A 16,019-nucleotide genomic window follows, 5' to 3' on the forward strand; every position below is an offset into this window, starting at 1 on the left:
GAAGTGAGTGGTGCTCATCACGATGCCTTATGATATCCCTGGACTATATCCTGTAGTATTGTGGAGAAAAAATAAGTGATTCTACTTTTGGGATCAGATACTGAATTTAGCAATGGTCTCTATATAAGCTAGAAGAAAGGGAGATGGAAAGACTGAGCAAGGCAGTCAACAAAGGATTTTGTAGGGGGAATGCAGGACATATATGGCTAAATATTTGTTTTCAGTGCACTTTTTGCCCTGATGAACATGTGTTTTTCAGACTCCTTTTTCCAGAGCACTAATAACTAGGCCATCTGTTTGTCTCTCTAAATCAGAACAAACTCCATGAAAGCCCACCTTGAAAAACAATTAGAAATTATCAGCTGTTTGCTTTAGCATTTAATAACTGTAATTAGCAAACATAATGACATGTTTGATTATTGCATCCCATGTCTGTGAGCCCAGTGGGAGGCAGAAGATGGGACATATTGATTACAGCAATTGAGCTTCTTCACTCCCCTCCATTTCTTGAGGCTGTGCATGTAAAATCAGTGTGCAAATCAAGGCTGACTTGAAGCAAGATTAGCCTCTGTGAGTGGGTTGCTTGCAAGAAAAGACACAGTTTCTATAAGGGTTTTAGTTTAGTACTTTTAGCTTAAGTACAGTAAAGCCCTAATACAGTGGAAGGTTCAGAAAGCCTCACTTCTACTTCTGGTCCTTCAGATGATATGCTGTGAGATCTGGGGTGAATTTCTTCCCTCTACGCTCTTCACTATTACCCTCAGTTAAAAAGGAGGTCATAATACAGAAGATATATATGTTAGACCCCCTGTAGAGCCAATGCAAAAAGAATTTCTTTTAAAGGTTCTTTTACATTAGATGGTGTAAATATCCCATTTACTCTGTCTGGTGAGGCTGAGGTTTGCAGTTTTAAAGCACCACAGAAAAGCCAACTTTTATTAGTATTTAAAAGTGCAACCACAGTTGCTGAACTCTACAGGTCCTCGAGTGAATTAAACACACTGTGGTTGGCTCTGGAAGAAACCTGACATTTCTTCATGTAGGCTCTTCAAAATGTTGTAAATAATGCAAGCGTTCATAAAAATTAGGGATTGCTCATAACTAATTGGAAACAAGTGAGGGATTTTAATATGTGCGATGCACTTGTAATAATAATTTCACTCTATTACTCGAAACATAGATCAGTAATTTTTATCACAAATGAGAAACATTTGTTTCTAAACCTCAGATTTCTTGAGGTTTGCCTCCTTTCTCCTTGTTCAGCCTTGCTACAGGAGAATAAGGATTCGGTTCAGGCAACTACTCATCTTTCCATCATCCAGAAAACTCCAACTGGGTCACTATGAAACCCTCCTCCAAGGAGAATTAACCCATTTTCTACAGTTTGTCCTGGTAACTTCTGACTCCAGGGCTGTATTTATCCTGCTCCCTTAGGGACAGTTCAGGTGAACTGGCAAAGGAGAAGTTTTATCCCGAAGCAAAGGCAGTGAAGAAATACTTTGGCCTCTGTTTCCCTTTCTGCAGCTGACAATCCTTGCGTTACTGTTAGCAGAAAGATAAATAATTTTCTGACTAAACTTCCAGAATTCAGATTTTTTTTTAGAACTCACTTTGGTGGAAATGTAGTTGGGCAATCAGCCCCTGAACCCAAACCCAGTTTTTGGTCATGACCAAGCTGAGGCAAACAGGCAGCATCGTAGCAGTCAGGGCCGAGGGAAGATGGTGGCCCTTTTTGGGTGCTTTGTATCCTAGGAGAGGATTAGAACTCTGTGCTGAGTTGTTGTCTCCTTCATCTTCTCTCTTAGCACTTTTCACTTTGTGGAAATATTTAAATTATCAGGACTGGAGGAGGAGGGGGAGCCTGACTAAGCAGTGGGCAGCATGTTCTTCTGGGATGCGATTCAAGTTCATGTCTCCGCTTCAGTGAATATCTGGAAACTTTTGAAAGCCTTGGTTACATCTTGATATGATGGGAAAGTTTTCAAAACCTTGAAAAGCTTCCTGTGTTGCAAAAAATCTTTCCCACCAACTTCGGTTTCTATATTGGTTTGCCATTCCATAGGCTGGCTTGCTTTTCTGTTGGTCACATTATGCATGATATAATGGTTTTGGCATTGTTATGGTGTGTGAAATAATCCAACAAAGGGAGAATGTGTTTAAAATAAGGATTTTTTAAGGCATGTACGTAGGCCTGAAAATAAAAATGAGGTTATTTCCTTGTAAATCACATCCTTGTTACATTATTCCCCCATCCTCATCCTCTGTGGCAGGTGGATGGGACAGCCAGAATGAGACTGAATTCCCCTGGATCCTTCTAGGCCTCATAGTGTGCTCATTTCAGCAGAGGCACTGGGACTCTGTCTGAGAGCAAGAGCCCCATTTGGGCAGGAGTGGAAGGAGCAAAAGGCCTTTGAGGAGTCATTCAGAGGACCAGGACACTGCCCACTGTGAGCCAAAGGCAAACACTGGGCATGCACTGTCAATGGAGTTTAGACAGGACAGGTTTTGTACTCGACATGTACCCCTGGCAGCAGGAGAACTCAAAATATAGATATATATGCTTCTGTGTGACCTGGGTCATGCAGAGAGACACATTGTGCTCAAAGGTGAGCTCGTACCTATCGTGGCATCAACAGAATAGACAGCTTCAGAGTAAAATGGATGTGGGCTGGGCTGTCAGATGGGAACTGCATCTACAAGTAACCTCTGCCTTGTAATCAGGTTGAAAAACTGTGCCTCGAGGTATGTTCATGTATCTCATCAGTTTGATGTCCATCTGCAGGAGATCCTGCAATATGAGGCGCCTCTTTGACTCCTAATCTAAATTCTCTTCAGAGCTATTCTTCATCCTATGATGAGCTAGGATAGTGTTTTTCCAAGGCATGTTTTCTTTCTTTCCAATCCTACTCCGACAGCAAAGCCTCCTAGGGCTCTTCCTACCAACTTGTGGTGCTCAGGAGCCCTCCAGCAGTCACAGCCCCAAGGAGTGCTTGAGTCCTGTGTCCTGTATGAGGGAACACAATGCATGAGTCCTTGCAGAGCTTTTCCTTCTTTTTGGCCAGATAATTTGTTTCAGGGGAAGCATGTGATTTCCCTTTCTCAGAGGTGCTATTTCTCTTAAAGAGATTTAACTTTCAGTTGAAAAGTGCAAATTGATCTGCGTTTTTACAGCTTGTTTGCAGGGTCCTAGAAGTTCTGTGCCAGCTTTCTGAACTGTAATTTTGCTATGACTTTTTTTCCTAGAAAACGGTGCTAACACACATCTGACAGCACACAGTTCCTGAAAAAATCATGTGATAATACATGAAGGAATAACTAAACACTGAATGAGGAACCAGATTTCAATTTCAAGCTTATTTAACTTTACTCACAGCGGAGAATAAAACAAGGTGCTATAGAATCGGTTGTATTCACACCTATGTTTGTGATTCTATATTTCAGGGTAGAGCCACTCCTTTGTGGCTGTTTTAAGAATTGCTGTACAACATTAAGTGCCAGACACTGTTTTGAAGGAGTGGATTTTAAGACAGGAAAGTCACAGGGGAAAAAAAAAAACATCATTCAAATTGCCAACATTCTAAATGGAAAGCATAGTAGGCATGAACTTCTAATCAAAACTTCAGTTTCTAATGAATTGCCAGATAGATTAGCATGTCTGACTGCATAAACATGACTGGAGTATGCTGCATCCAGCTGGTGGGACTTTACAAACTGGCTGCCAATGACAGATGAAGCCCATTGGGTAACAGTGAGAAATAATTAACTACTTTCACTGTCTTGCTGTTGACCAGCCTCAGGCTAGCCACACAGGAGCATTTCGTAGCACTGCCTGCCTGAAGAGGCATTGGATTGGATTGATGGGATTAGGCAAAAGGCAGAAGAAATGCTAGTAATGATTTTCCTTGTTGTTGTTTTTTTCTTTTTCCCTTTCCTTCGGAGCTCCAGCAAATGCAAGCATGTCTTCCTCAATTAGGCAAGCCTGGAAGCTACAAAGAGCACACAGGCTCTTGAATGTGCCTTAATTTATGTTTATCAATTCAGTGCACATAGTTTTTTTGACGTGTGCTTCCTGCCTGATTTTCTAACAACCCTTTATTTTCCACAGGTGGCCGTGATAAACGAGGTGGTCCTGTCTTGACCTTCCCAGCCCGCAGCAATCATGACAGAATAAGACAGGAAGACCTTCGGAAACTTGTGACTTATTTGGCCAGCGTGCCAAGGTAAAGCTAGAAAGAAAACACTTCAAAGCTCAGTGTGGATGGATGGGTGGGGAACTTGTTCTTGGCACTTGCTGATTTCCAAGTATTAACCTTTAGTACCTTCGGTTCTTGGGACAGAGTGCTCCCTTTTTCCTCCTCCGTTTGCTCTAGTGGATTTTATCATGCAAGCAGCAGTGCAGAAGTCCCTGAATGCAGAGGCACTGCTCCCAGACCTGGCCTTCAGGCTCAGAAAGCCAGCTCACAGCAGCAGTGAGGAGACTCTCTCATTTCTGATGTTTCTGTGCAGCTCTCCTAGGGGATGGGAAAGGGAGGAGTGCTTGGAGGCTCAGACACTTTCCTGAGTTTTCTTCAAGCTTGAGAAGGAAAGTGGGTGGACTGAAGGGTTTGCAAAGAGAATCACTTCAGATGGCTCTGCATGCAGGCCAGCTCTGCTAGAAAGTGCCTTCCCCTATACTAGTGCCCATGGCTCTTCAACAGGTCTCCATCTCCTTCCCGGGGATGCTGGAATACAGTTCTATTGCCAGTGCATATTTATCTTTGCATGCTTTAGGAGACAGTTTGTAGGGCTTAGTGCCCTGGTAAGTGTTTCTGAGCCAGTGTTTAATGCCTCAGAGAGTACAAGGCTGTGCACAGTCCAAAATCCTTTCCCTGTTTTCAAGCCTGTCCACTGTCCTCACCCAGTAACCATCACACTGGGGGAGGGGTACCCCAGGGTGAGTGTGGAGCTGACAAAGGCTCTTCAGATTTGCAGTGATGCATCCTCAGGAATTCTTTTTCATCCTGGGATATAGCCCATTCAATAATGTTTACGTTATGGCAAAGAGTGAAAAGTTACTCTCTGAAATGGGAGGGGCTGATTCTATCTGGGTATCAAGAGGTAAGTGGCTCAGAAGTGCACTCAGTTCCTTAAACACTTGATGTGCATAGAAAATTCTGCATTTGGTACAGAAGAGAAATGAGGGCTTGCAGTGGGCAGCAGAGGCTTGGGGGCAAAAGAAGGCACATCTACTGCCTCTGCCAGTGTCATCTTCTGCTGAAAGGACTTCACAAGGCCGCAGGCAATGCATTTCTTGCTGCATTGGACTGTTGTTCATCAAGCTTTTACTGATAAGCTGAATTGGTTTGATTTTTCTTTCTCTTTTTCCTGATCCCTCTCTTTTCCTCTGGGCAGCTCTATTTGCAGCCATATTGTAGGGAGATTACAGACATGCTTTGAGGTTGGGAGAGCAGTAGGTCACTCCCTGACTGTGTGTCCCAGGGCTTGGCAGTGCCCCTCCGGCTGCTCCGGTAATGAAACTGCTCCCTCACATCTTATCATCCTTTGCATGGCTGCAAGGACAAAGATATGAAGTTGTCTGTTTTCCCTCAGAAATGGGTGTTATGGGCAATTGCATAGCTAAAATGATCTTCTACCATGTCAAACTTCTCTGTTAATTGCTCTTCCTACATGGGGGTGGCAGTAACAGAAATATGCATCCATTCTGTTCCCTGTTCACACAACTGAAGAGGTACCTTTTGCTGCTTATGGTTGCCTCACTGTTAAGCACTAGAGTAAGTCATCTCACCTCTTCTTAAAAACCTCCTCAACTCCATATGCAAACCTTTGGCACGGGAACAAATGTTAGGAAGAAGGGATGAACCAGCAGGTGACCTTTTTAGGTTCCTCCTGGTCCTGTTAGGTATGGTGCTGGAGATGAACTCACTGTGGTGGAAGGAAACCTTCAAGGTTTTGGCACATGGGACTGCGTAACCTGGGCGGTGTGTGAAAACACTGAAAACTCATTTTTCCCTAAACGTTTTGCTCATTGCAGCAAGGGCAACCAGCAAAGCTTTCAAACTTATTTACTTTTTGGAGAAAAATAAATGCAAGGAACAGCTTGAATTCATATCACTGGCTCCCAGGTCCTATCTATTCCAAGATGACTGCTGGAATGAATAGCTGCATCCGTCATCCACCAGAACAAGCAGTTCCATTAGCTGAGATTCTGGGTGTGATGTCGGGAGAAACTACTCTGATGTTCAGAGTGCTGAAAGGGGGAGAGATTCTCTGATAGTTGAAAAACTAGAAATTCTCTTCCATGAAATGCAAAAAAAAAAAAAGAGGGGCTGTAATTTATCTTATTGACACCGGTATAATAATCCTTTCTTTATTCCCACTGCGGTGGTTTTTGAGTGAGACAGATTGCTCTCTGCATTGATACTATCTGTCACTTAACCCCGGTTTTATATCTTAATGGAGGGGCAGAGGTGGCACATTGCTGGGAGCTGGGCACAGGTATGAGATTGGTGATGAAATATGATGATAGATTAGGGTAAGTAAAACCTGGGTCTCGCTAGCAGCTCTCGAAGTTTCTGATTCAGCTTTCCATAATTCCTTCTTCAGAAACAGAATAATAATGTGGGTTTTCTGAAAGCAGCAATGTGTGTTTGAGTTAGAGCAGAATAGAGAGTGCTTTCATTGCGCTCGGAGCAGCAGTCAGGCGGGTGCCCAAAGTCAGTGGGGTTTCTCACCCAGCTGAGGACTGCTGTGTGGGGGTAAGGCTTCACGTCTAGGAACTTCTGATCCCAATCCGGTGCTCCTGGGTACGAGGAGGGGGAGGTGAGAGGCTGGCTGGTTGGCGGCTGTACACTGATTCTTGTAGGCATACCAGGAGGTCCTTTTCTCCAAGCTGCTGCAGTACAATTAGTTACTAAGAAACTAAGATGCTTTTCATTAGAAGTGAAGATAATTGCCATGGATGGCAGGTCCCTACTGTTCTGCTGTTTTTAGCTTGTTTCACGTTTTCACAAATGCTTTCTAGATAAGCAAAGTTGTACATCTTGCGAATCAGGATAGCTCCCATTTACATGCAAATTTAAAAGGGATGCAGTGTTTAGAAATTTGGAGGGCTTGGCTGAATCTAGGATAACATCATGTTTATGATCAGGGGAGCTGAGCTGGTTCAGTAAGGGGGAATTTTCTGGCCTTGCTGAGGATTTTATGTCTAAAGACCAGTGTAGAACCGTCTATTCCTGTAGAGTGAGTTTTGATTTATATGTGTGTAAATGAAACTAGCACCAGGCCAGTCTCTGCTGTGAGCCCTCTGGAATTAAGAATTAAGTTATGCATAGGCTATAGGAGGATAACAAGGAGACGGAATATTATTAGCTTGAGTTATCTCCCTGCGTGGCAAAGCAATACGATGAAGGAAATGTTCTTTGTCAGCTACAGTGAATCTTCCGGCTGAACACATCAATCTGTTTCAGAGCCAAGATAAGCAGTCTTCTGAGCCCTCCGCAGAGGGGGAAACCCAAGATGCCTCAGAGGCCTGTATTTTTAAAGACATCCACTTTTATTTGTCCTCTGTTTAAAACCAGCTCAAACATTTCCCAGCTCTGGGGGACATCCAGGACTCGTAACGGTAGCGAAGTGTTTCCAAGGGGCAGCCCCACGTGTTTGAACAGCTTCTCGGAGCTGCCTGAGCCGGATTAAAGGTGCTGGGATCAGTAGAACAACAGAAGTGCCGCTAAAAATGAGTTTAATGATTGGGGCTTTTTAAAATTGAAAGAACGACACGGGTTGGCAAAATGTGGCAATACTCAACGCTCTCGGATTTATATTAAGCTCTTCTCTGATGACCTGTGGTACTGTGTGTATTAGCTCCTCTGGCCAGGAGTAGCGTGGAACTCATTTTGTTCATTGATAGGAATTAAACCCTAGAGCTCTACTTTCAGTGACATGATCCTAGCACAAAAGAAGCTTTGGAGGATTGTTTTTGCTGGAAGCTGTTGTGGATCTACAAAAATATTCATGTATTTTAAAAATAACACCAAGGACTTCATAATAATTTGGGTAACTAAATATCTGGTGCCACGTGTGAGATAATTATTCCACTGTACAGTTGCATCAAAATACCACATTAACAAATGAACTGAAGCTAATCAGGCTAATGGAGGTTTAATATTTGCTTCAGACATAATTAGATTTTTTTTAAAAGGTAAGTATTTTGGAGAAAGAAGCTCATTAGGAGTATATAGCTGACTTGAATGCTAGTGGATTTGAGAGCCTTTCACCACTTGATAGCCAATTCAGATCCATTGTACATGGCACTGGTACATGATGCTGTTACTTATCACCATCCACTAGTGACTGGAAAGCTGTGGAAGTGACCAGCAGCCTCATCCCATGCCCTTTGAAAGAGCTTCTGATCATATCAGTGTTTTGTACCCATATCCACTTACTGACTACATAAGGACTACAAGTTACACGTTCAGCACCAAGTCACATCTTTATGTCTTGTTGTCAGTTTTCCAAAGAGGATTGCTGATCTCCTACCAGCTGTGCTAATGACCTGATGAGAACTGTATGTGACATTTTATTCGTAGATATCTGGACAATGTTATCAATGTCAATATTCTGCAGTAAGTCTCTACAGCTCCAGCCTGTAACCAAAAGCTACCAGAAAATGTGAACTTTCTAGAAATGCAGAGAGAGCAACAACAGCAGCAGTCAAAGCCTGAGGAGCAAGCATGATGAGGAAAGGTTGGAGGTGTTGGGGTTCTTACTTAAAAAAGAGGGAGAGAGTTATGTGATAATAATCCAACATGCAAAACTGAGCGAGTGGGGCAAAAATAAATGGGTTAAAATCACAGATAGAAGAAATGAAGCATGTAGCATGTTCCTGTAGCATCTCCAGCTTTGGAGTCCCTGCTGGAAGGGGTATGGGGAATGACCCAAGAGTTGTTGCTCCTGTTTTTCAGCAGAGGGATAATAGCCTCTAGAGCTCTCTCTTCTGACAGTGTTTTGTCCAAACCTAAGGTAAATGGAGACTTTCCATATTAATTTCCAAGTTATTTCCTGCCTTCATTTCCTGCTGCTGGTTTCTGGATAGCATAAGGACTGATCTTGCAAAGCTCTGAATGTAAAGTGAATGTCCTCTATTACTCTGCCTTTTGTGGGAGATAGGACCACTCTCAGAGTGGCTCTAGCTCTGTTTGCTGCTGAGAATAGCTGCCTTCCAGCTGGGTAGCTGTACAAGTGTTTTCAGGCTGGTTTTGTGATGAACAACCCAAATAGCCCGATGCTGAGCTTTGTAGGTAATGTACTGTGAATTGCACAGCTCACATAGCTTTTTTCTTCTGAAGATTAATAAAAGGCAGGGCAAGCTGAGCTCTGCTTATCACTTCTACCAGAGATCATCCAATACATTCCGACTGGTCTAGCAGAAGCGTCTCTTATCCTTCTGATGGAAATGTCTTGTGAAATAAGGGCGAATAGGAGTAACATAATGTCCATATTGAGACAAACCCATGGAGATTCTATTGCATCGTTTCAGAACGTAAATTCAGAGATTGAAAAATCTAAAAAAATATGTCAATGCTATTTTAAGACTGGATCTTTTATTTGTTAAAAAAAACAACAACCAAACACCTTAATGGACATAGAAAATACTCTACAAATTTTGAAGATCTTAAAACCTATTGCTTTTTTCACACTAAAGTCTCCAACATTTCTGTATTTTTATATAGTAGCTAGCCCCATTTTGTTTTATATTAATTGCGTTTTGGTAAATAATTGAAATTACTGATTACCACATACAGAGAAGGTAGGATTTCAACTTGCCATTGTTTTCATCATCTGCTTAATTTTTTACTATAAACCTGCAATTGAAAACAGATAATATCAAGGAATCCCTCATTTATTGTCTCTGATTTATTTCCAAGGCAATTGTTCTTTTTTACAGCAGGGAGGGGGGTGTCCACTTCTCTCTTACTGCCAACCATGCAGGCTCCTGCTGAGATTCCAAAGGCATGTTGGGTTCTTTCTGGTTTATCTGATAACTCCAACGTAGAGATTCTTTAGCAGCTTGCTGATTTGAAGATTTTGGATTGCAGAGGTTAGCTGGCTATGTTTAACACACAAAGCAAATGCACGAGTCTGGAAGAGAAGCTCCTTTTCCCGGCGCCGTGCTGCTTTTCCAGCTCAGTGGGAGCTCAGTCATGCCTTCCTCAGCCGAGTCAGCGGATCAGGCTCCAAGGGGAACAAATCCCATGAAATAAAAGGTCGCTGTTTTACTTTGTGCTCCTCCCAAATGGCAAAGGAAGCATCTCTAGCAGGTTTGGGTCCAGTGCCTTTTGGTGCTATCTGTCCCTCCCTGCAGGCAGCACATTCAAACTGTTGGTTCAGAGCAGCCAGAAGGACAGCAGCAAGTCCTTGTCCTCTGTCCCCATCTTCCCATGATGGCTGAGCAAGAAATGGGAAGCCTATGGGCTGCAGGTCCACAGCATCACCACACCTGACTTCACTCTCTCAGAAAAGGCCCTTCACCATGTACAACCCCGTGAACGAGAGCACATTTGAAGCATTGTATTTCCTTTTAACTGTCTGAACCCAAACCAAGCACAGACAAAGCTTTTCACTGCTCTGTGTGTGGCAGGTGCTGCCCTACCTGTGCACCCTGAGGTGCTTCCAGCCCCAGAGCCTGGAGCCTCTGTGACCCAGTGACGCCAGCAGAGTCTGAGCCCGATCCCAGCCCTGAGCTGCCTCACGTAGAGCTGTGCTGCCTTGCTCTGCTTTTTGAGCTCCATCCAAGCCCTCGATCTGGGGATTAGATCAGCATTGTTTCTCCTTGCTAAATGGCTTTTGCATGTTGATCATACTGGCGTTTGCTGCCTAGAGGAGGGAGCAGAGGTGATGGAGACAAGCAAGAAAACCCCTTGTAAGCTGGGATATAACTCACTGCTGAGGAAGCTGGTGGCCACCACAGCCCGCTGTAATTTTAGGCAGAGCATCATTTTCTTCATCCTCTTTCCTCTTCAACAGCTGACAAGCAGTTTGGGGGACCTGCAGCATGCTTCACTGCACTGCCCCTTCCCCACACTAGTGCTGATTTAAGGCTTCTTAGCCATCAGATCTGTAGCTCTGCAGCACCCAGAGAGGTTCAGGCAGAGAGACCTGAAGACTCCATGAAGAAGGCAGGTCTGTGCCAACGCGAGCAGTAATTCAGAAATGCTAAAATTAGCAGACAGAGACCTTTTGTGGGAGCGACGTGCTGGCAGTGGAGCTGCACCAGTTCCCTTCCCTGAGGTTCTCTGGTGAAGCTGTCGGCAGAATATGCAGCAGTTCAGCCAATCCTAACTTTTCTTTTCAGTGATCTCTTTCCTACTGCTTTTACAGAGACTATAAAACGGTTTTGTCTCATTCCAGCATGGGTGCTTGTATTCCTCATCAGTAACTCCAGTATGTGCTACATCCTTTTCACTCTCAGAAATTATTATAGTTTTGGAAGTCTTTTATGCCACCCTCCTCATGAACATCTTTAGGAGCAGGAGAACCGCTGCTGTGCTTTGCAGTCTGCTTTGTAACAGGAATATTGTCAAAGATGTCTTAATGTCAATGGAAAGCTCTTTTAAAGTCCCATGGAGAATGGATGTAACTTTGTGCAAAAAATGTGAGACACAGAAGCAGAGCCAGACTGCCTTGTCCTTATCCTCACGGGATGGATGGAGGTGTTGTGGATGCTGCTCAACGCCTGGATTCCCTAATGCACAGCTTTTGAGGAGGACTGACGATGCGCTTTCAGGAATGTATTTTTAGCCTTGTCTCCAAATAATACAACGCTTATGCAAACATGCTGTCTGTCAGTCACTGTTTAAACCAAATCTGTCAGAGAGGAGTCTCAAGAAAATTAAATTCTTACAAGTTTAATGAGATTAGACCGCTGGGTCAAGGAAAAGAGACCTAATTAGCGTCCACTGAGAAGGAAGGGTGGACACTAATTAGGACTTCACCCTTTCTTAGAGAATGGAGGTAGAGGGGATATCTCCAGAGCCCAGGAGCTCTAGAAGAGGGAAATTATTCGTCATTAGAGAGTGCTCAAGCCACCACCAAAGGCTTGGCAGTTCCATTGCTCCTGAAAGTGCATGCTGGTTTATGGTCTTAGAAAATCAGATCATACTAAAATAGTGCAATGATTGGTTCATGGTAGCATGTGGCATTGAGCAGGCTCTTGCTCTTACAGCATGAAAAGTATGGGTTGAGACTGGCAAAATTTGTCTCAGAGGCTGAGATGTTCGATTCTTTGCTGTTTCCAAAGGGAATCAGTATCCAAGAGTTTGGTAGGCAGTTGTAAATCTCATCAGTGGTTTCTTCTTCTTTTCCACAAGGTGCTCTTAACCAAGTCAGTCTGCTGAGTTTAATGTTTTCCTTGTGGATCCTGGCACTGCTCTGGAGCTCCCTATGGATTCTGTAACACTGTATAAAGCAAAATATAATTGTAACTATGTGGTGTGAGGCTGCTAGGCTTCTTTGATTGAAAAATAAAGAAAAAGGAAGAAAAAAGAAAGAGAGAAATACTTTAATCCAGAATAAAACCATACGTGACAAAACTGATTCTAGAACGCTCTCCCCAAGCCCCCAGAAAGGTGGAGAAGTGTAATTCAAACCTGCTTTTGGCTCAGCACATATTGTCTGGTCTGCAATATTTACCACAGTGTACTTTTCTACTATTAGGAAGAAAGCATTGGTTTCCCTGCCTGTGTACACAGGGCTTTATTTTATGTCCAATGTTAAAGGAAAACCTTAGCCTCTGGAGAATTTTCCAGTGATGTAATTTTAACAGGTTCCTTTATGATACTTTTCTACAAAAAGCCAAACCACCAGAACAACTTTCCCTTCTCCTGCAGCTGCATTCATAGAAGCCTCTTGCACTTCCTTGCTCTTCCACATAGCCCCACTGCAATGCAAGCAAAGGAAAATAGGATCCTACTGTAGGGCCAGTGTAGTATTTGCAAGGGGCATCTTCTCTGAATGATCCTTTCTGTTAAAAGTCATTGAGTAGAGATCGAAGCAATGCATTGGCTGTGCAGAGTAAGTGCATCTCTCTGAAAGTTGTAACAGCAGCAGCAGCAGTTCATCACCAGGAAAATTTAGGCTGCTTTCACATGCATTTTCTGTGCACTACTTCATGGTGTGTATGATGTGGATATGATGCAGCTCTCCTCTTTTACCCTGTTTCCCATGGGAGTACAGGAAGATAATCTCTTAGTCTTTTAATAAAAGGGTTAGTTAAGCTTCAGTTTTAATTTATTTATTTGAACATCTGGCTGGCCAGATGCTTCTGCTATTGATGTTGTCATTGAGGATCAAATAAATATTACTTTGAAATTCAGGTTGAAAGATCTACTCATTAAAACATTTGACCACTAAATATCAGCCTTTCTACCTCCCCTATCCTAACCAGGCTCAAGGAGCCAAGAAGGTATTAAATATATTCATGTGAGGAATACAAATTAAAAATATGTTGCCATAGCACTAATAAGGTGATTGTTGGGACACTGCACAGGAATTTTATGGCATTTTAAAATATACATTGAATCAAACTAATCCTGGAGCAGGGCCACTGATTTCAATGCATTAAATTCAACCAATCAGCAGTAATTCCTACAGTGACATAGTAAAGCATGCTTGTGACTAGATGAGCAATTCATTCTTGAGCAATATTTGTAATGAACAGCCCTCATCTGGGACAATAAATACATGAGACTGTGATACTTTGGAACCTCAGGTTTGATTTAGGCCATCCATTTAGGTCACATTTGCACTGAGGTAGGTGCCATCCTGGAACTTCAGGGGAAAGATACAGCCAGAGTTTCCTGAGTTTTAGTTCTGGGTTCAAGTTATCTTCTCTCTTGTCTTAACTGCATAACCTTGAACGTATCAGTCCATGAAGTAGGAACTTCACAAAGTTTTGGAAACTGAATTAGCTAATACTTTCACTCCTTGAAGACAGAATTTTTTTTTTATCATAGTTATGCTACATGAGGCTAAAATACAGATCCATGTAATAATAAACACTGATAAAACCTCTCATTTCTGGGGAAAAAGTTCTTTAAAGCTGCCATTCCTATTACTGCATTGAGAGCACTGCATAAGAAATCGGCCATATACCCTGTCATCTGACCTTAGAACAAGCACTTGATAAAAGCTCCTCATTATAAATGTACCTTTTAGCTATTCAGTCCGTCTAGGGGAAGGACAGCAAGTACCTGATAAGCTAATAGATGATCTTCAACATAGAAAGAATGGCTGGAAATGCTGCCTTGTTAATGAACTGTTAGTCTAAGTTTTAATCAAATACGCAATATGTACTTTTTCTTGAATACTTCTTTTTAACTCCATTCTGAAGACAGAATTGACCTCTTCCAGTAGTGATTAATCACATCCAATTTTGTGGTTATGTCTCCTTATTTCTCCATTTTCCTGTTTTTACAGCACTTGTAATTTAGTTCAGAAACTGCATCTGGAGAACCAAACATCTCTGGGATCGCAGATTAGTTTAGATTTTGCTTCCCACTGGAGACTTGTGGGAAGGAGCTGCAAGTCCATTCCAACATCCAATTAAAAGAGCAAGTATGTAGGAAAGTAATGAACAATCTTACCCATAGGAAGAATGTCTGGAAGTTCTGCTTTGTTAATGAACTGTTAGACTAGGAATCAAATACACTGGCAGTACGTGCTCTTTCCTTAGGGTTGCTTTCTTCTCAGGGCAGACCCCAACTGCTGTATCACCTCACACTTACCAGGCTTACTGGAAATCTCAGTTTCTTCTTAAGTTCCAGAACAGCCTCCCCAGCCATTTTGCGGTGTCAGATGGTGTATGGTAGGTGACAGGAAAATAGGATCAGCTGAAAACGTTTCCTGGGGTTTTCATTTAGGAATGAATTCTGTAGAAAACTTCATCTCTGTAGATTTATGGACTGTTAAATTGCATCTGTGTTATGTTAGCATTGGTAACACTTTTCTGATGACTTGTTGGGCACTACCAATTATAAGAGTAAGGCACACATTTTCATTAGGTAAAATCAACTCAGTACCTTTGAGAAAGAGGCCACATGGGGATCTACCTGCTCAGACTTTGACACCATGCTTGGAAATACTTCTCTTAGTGAATGAAATGCTAATTTTTCTCTTTTAAAAATATGTACTTTCTGCATTCCCCTGGCACTGGCAAATTAAAGTAGACATGCTTCACTAAGGTATAGAAAGTGGAGCAGTAGAAATCAAATGAATGCATCAGATGTAGCACCAGTGCAGTTGTCTTCATCTCCATTCTTCTACTTATAAAATTGGTGTCAAGCCAGTGTTTCCAGGAGCTGAAGTCTGTGCTGACGGTATAGTGCTCGCTTTGCCCACTAAGATGTAATTGACTTAAAATTGTTTTTACAAATGAAAACACATTTTTGCCTTTTTTTGTGGGAGGACATACGTGCACAAAAGATCTTTAGCTGCATTCACACTGCCATGAAAAAATGCCAAAAATCAGATGTGTAATTAGAGATTCTGTTAAATGTCTAATTCCTGCACCTGTGAACATTTTTTGGCACAATAGTCCTTGCTTTTTTTCTCCTTTTTCTCATTTTCCTGGCCAGGAATTAAGTTCCATTTCAAAGGAAATTGTCAAAGATATTCTGCGGTGTTTTTTGTTCTTTGTCTAAGTCCAACATAAAAAAGCAGTTCTTTCTGCTTTTGTTGTTGTGTGAAATATTTTAAAGCATCATATTAGAAACTGGTTCATTTAACATCTAATTAACTATGGCAAAACTCTTTAAGATATTTCAGGACGAAAGATGGTGTAACCGGTTATGGCAGTACTGTTATAAAGTAGGTTTGTTCTTCCAGTCTGAAAATTAATGTACGGGCAACTTATGTTTTATATCAGATAGATGCAAATGTTGGTCAAGTTCTAACAGAGCTGGTGATAAACTGTATTAGTTAGATGGGGTAGAATGAAGAGCAAAGTATGAAATAACAGGACGTTT

The 16,019-nt window shown here is 42.2% G+C and overlaps 1 protein-coding gene across 15 annotated transcripts in view; it reads left to right on the top strand.

Moving 5' to 3' along the window:
* KALRN (kalirin RhoGEF kinase) overlaps nucleotides 1–16,019 on the top strand; it is a 446,039-nt gene that overhangs the window by 153,378 nt on the left and 276,642 nt on the right. For all 15 annotated transcript variants that reach the window (XM_015289974.4, XM_015289980.4, XM_040703547.2 and 12 more), the window contains one exon: nucleotides 4,106–4,220. In XM_015289974.4, coding sequence (XP_015145460.2) covers nucleotides 4,106–4,220 — 115 coding nt within the window. The remainder of the gene's footprint in view (nucleotides 1–4,105; nucleotides 4,221–16,019) is intronic.

This window comes from Gallus gallus, chromosome 7, assembly GCF_016699485.2.
Source record: "Gallus gallus isolate bGalGal1 chromosome 7, bGalGal1.mat.broiler.GRCg7b, whole genome shotgun sequence".
Lineage (NCBI taxonomy): Eukaryota > Metazoa > Chordata > Aves > Galliformes > Phasianidae > Gallus > Gallus gallus.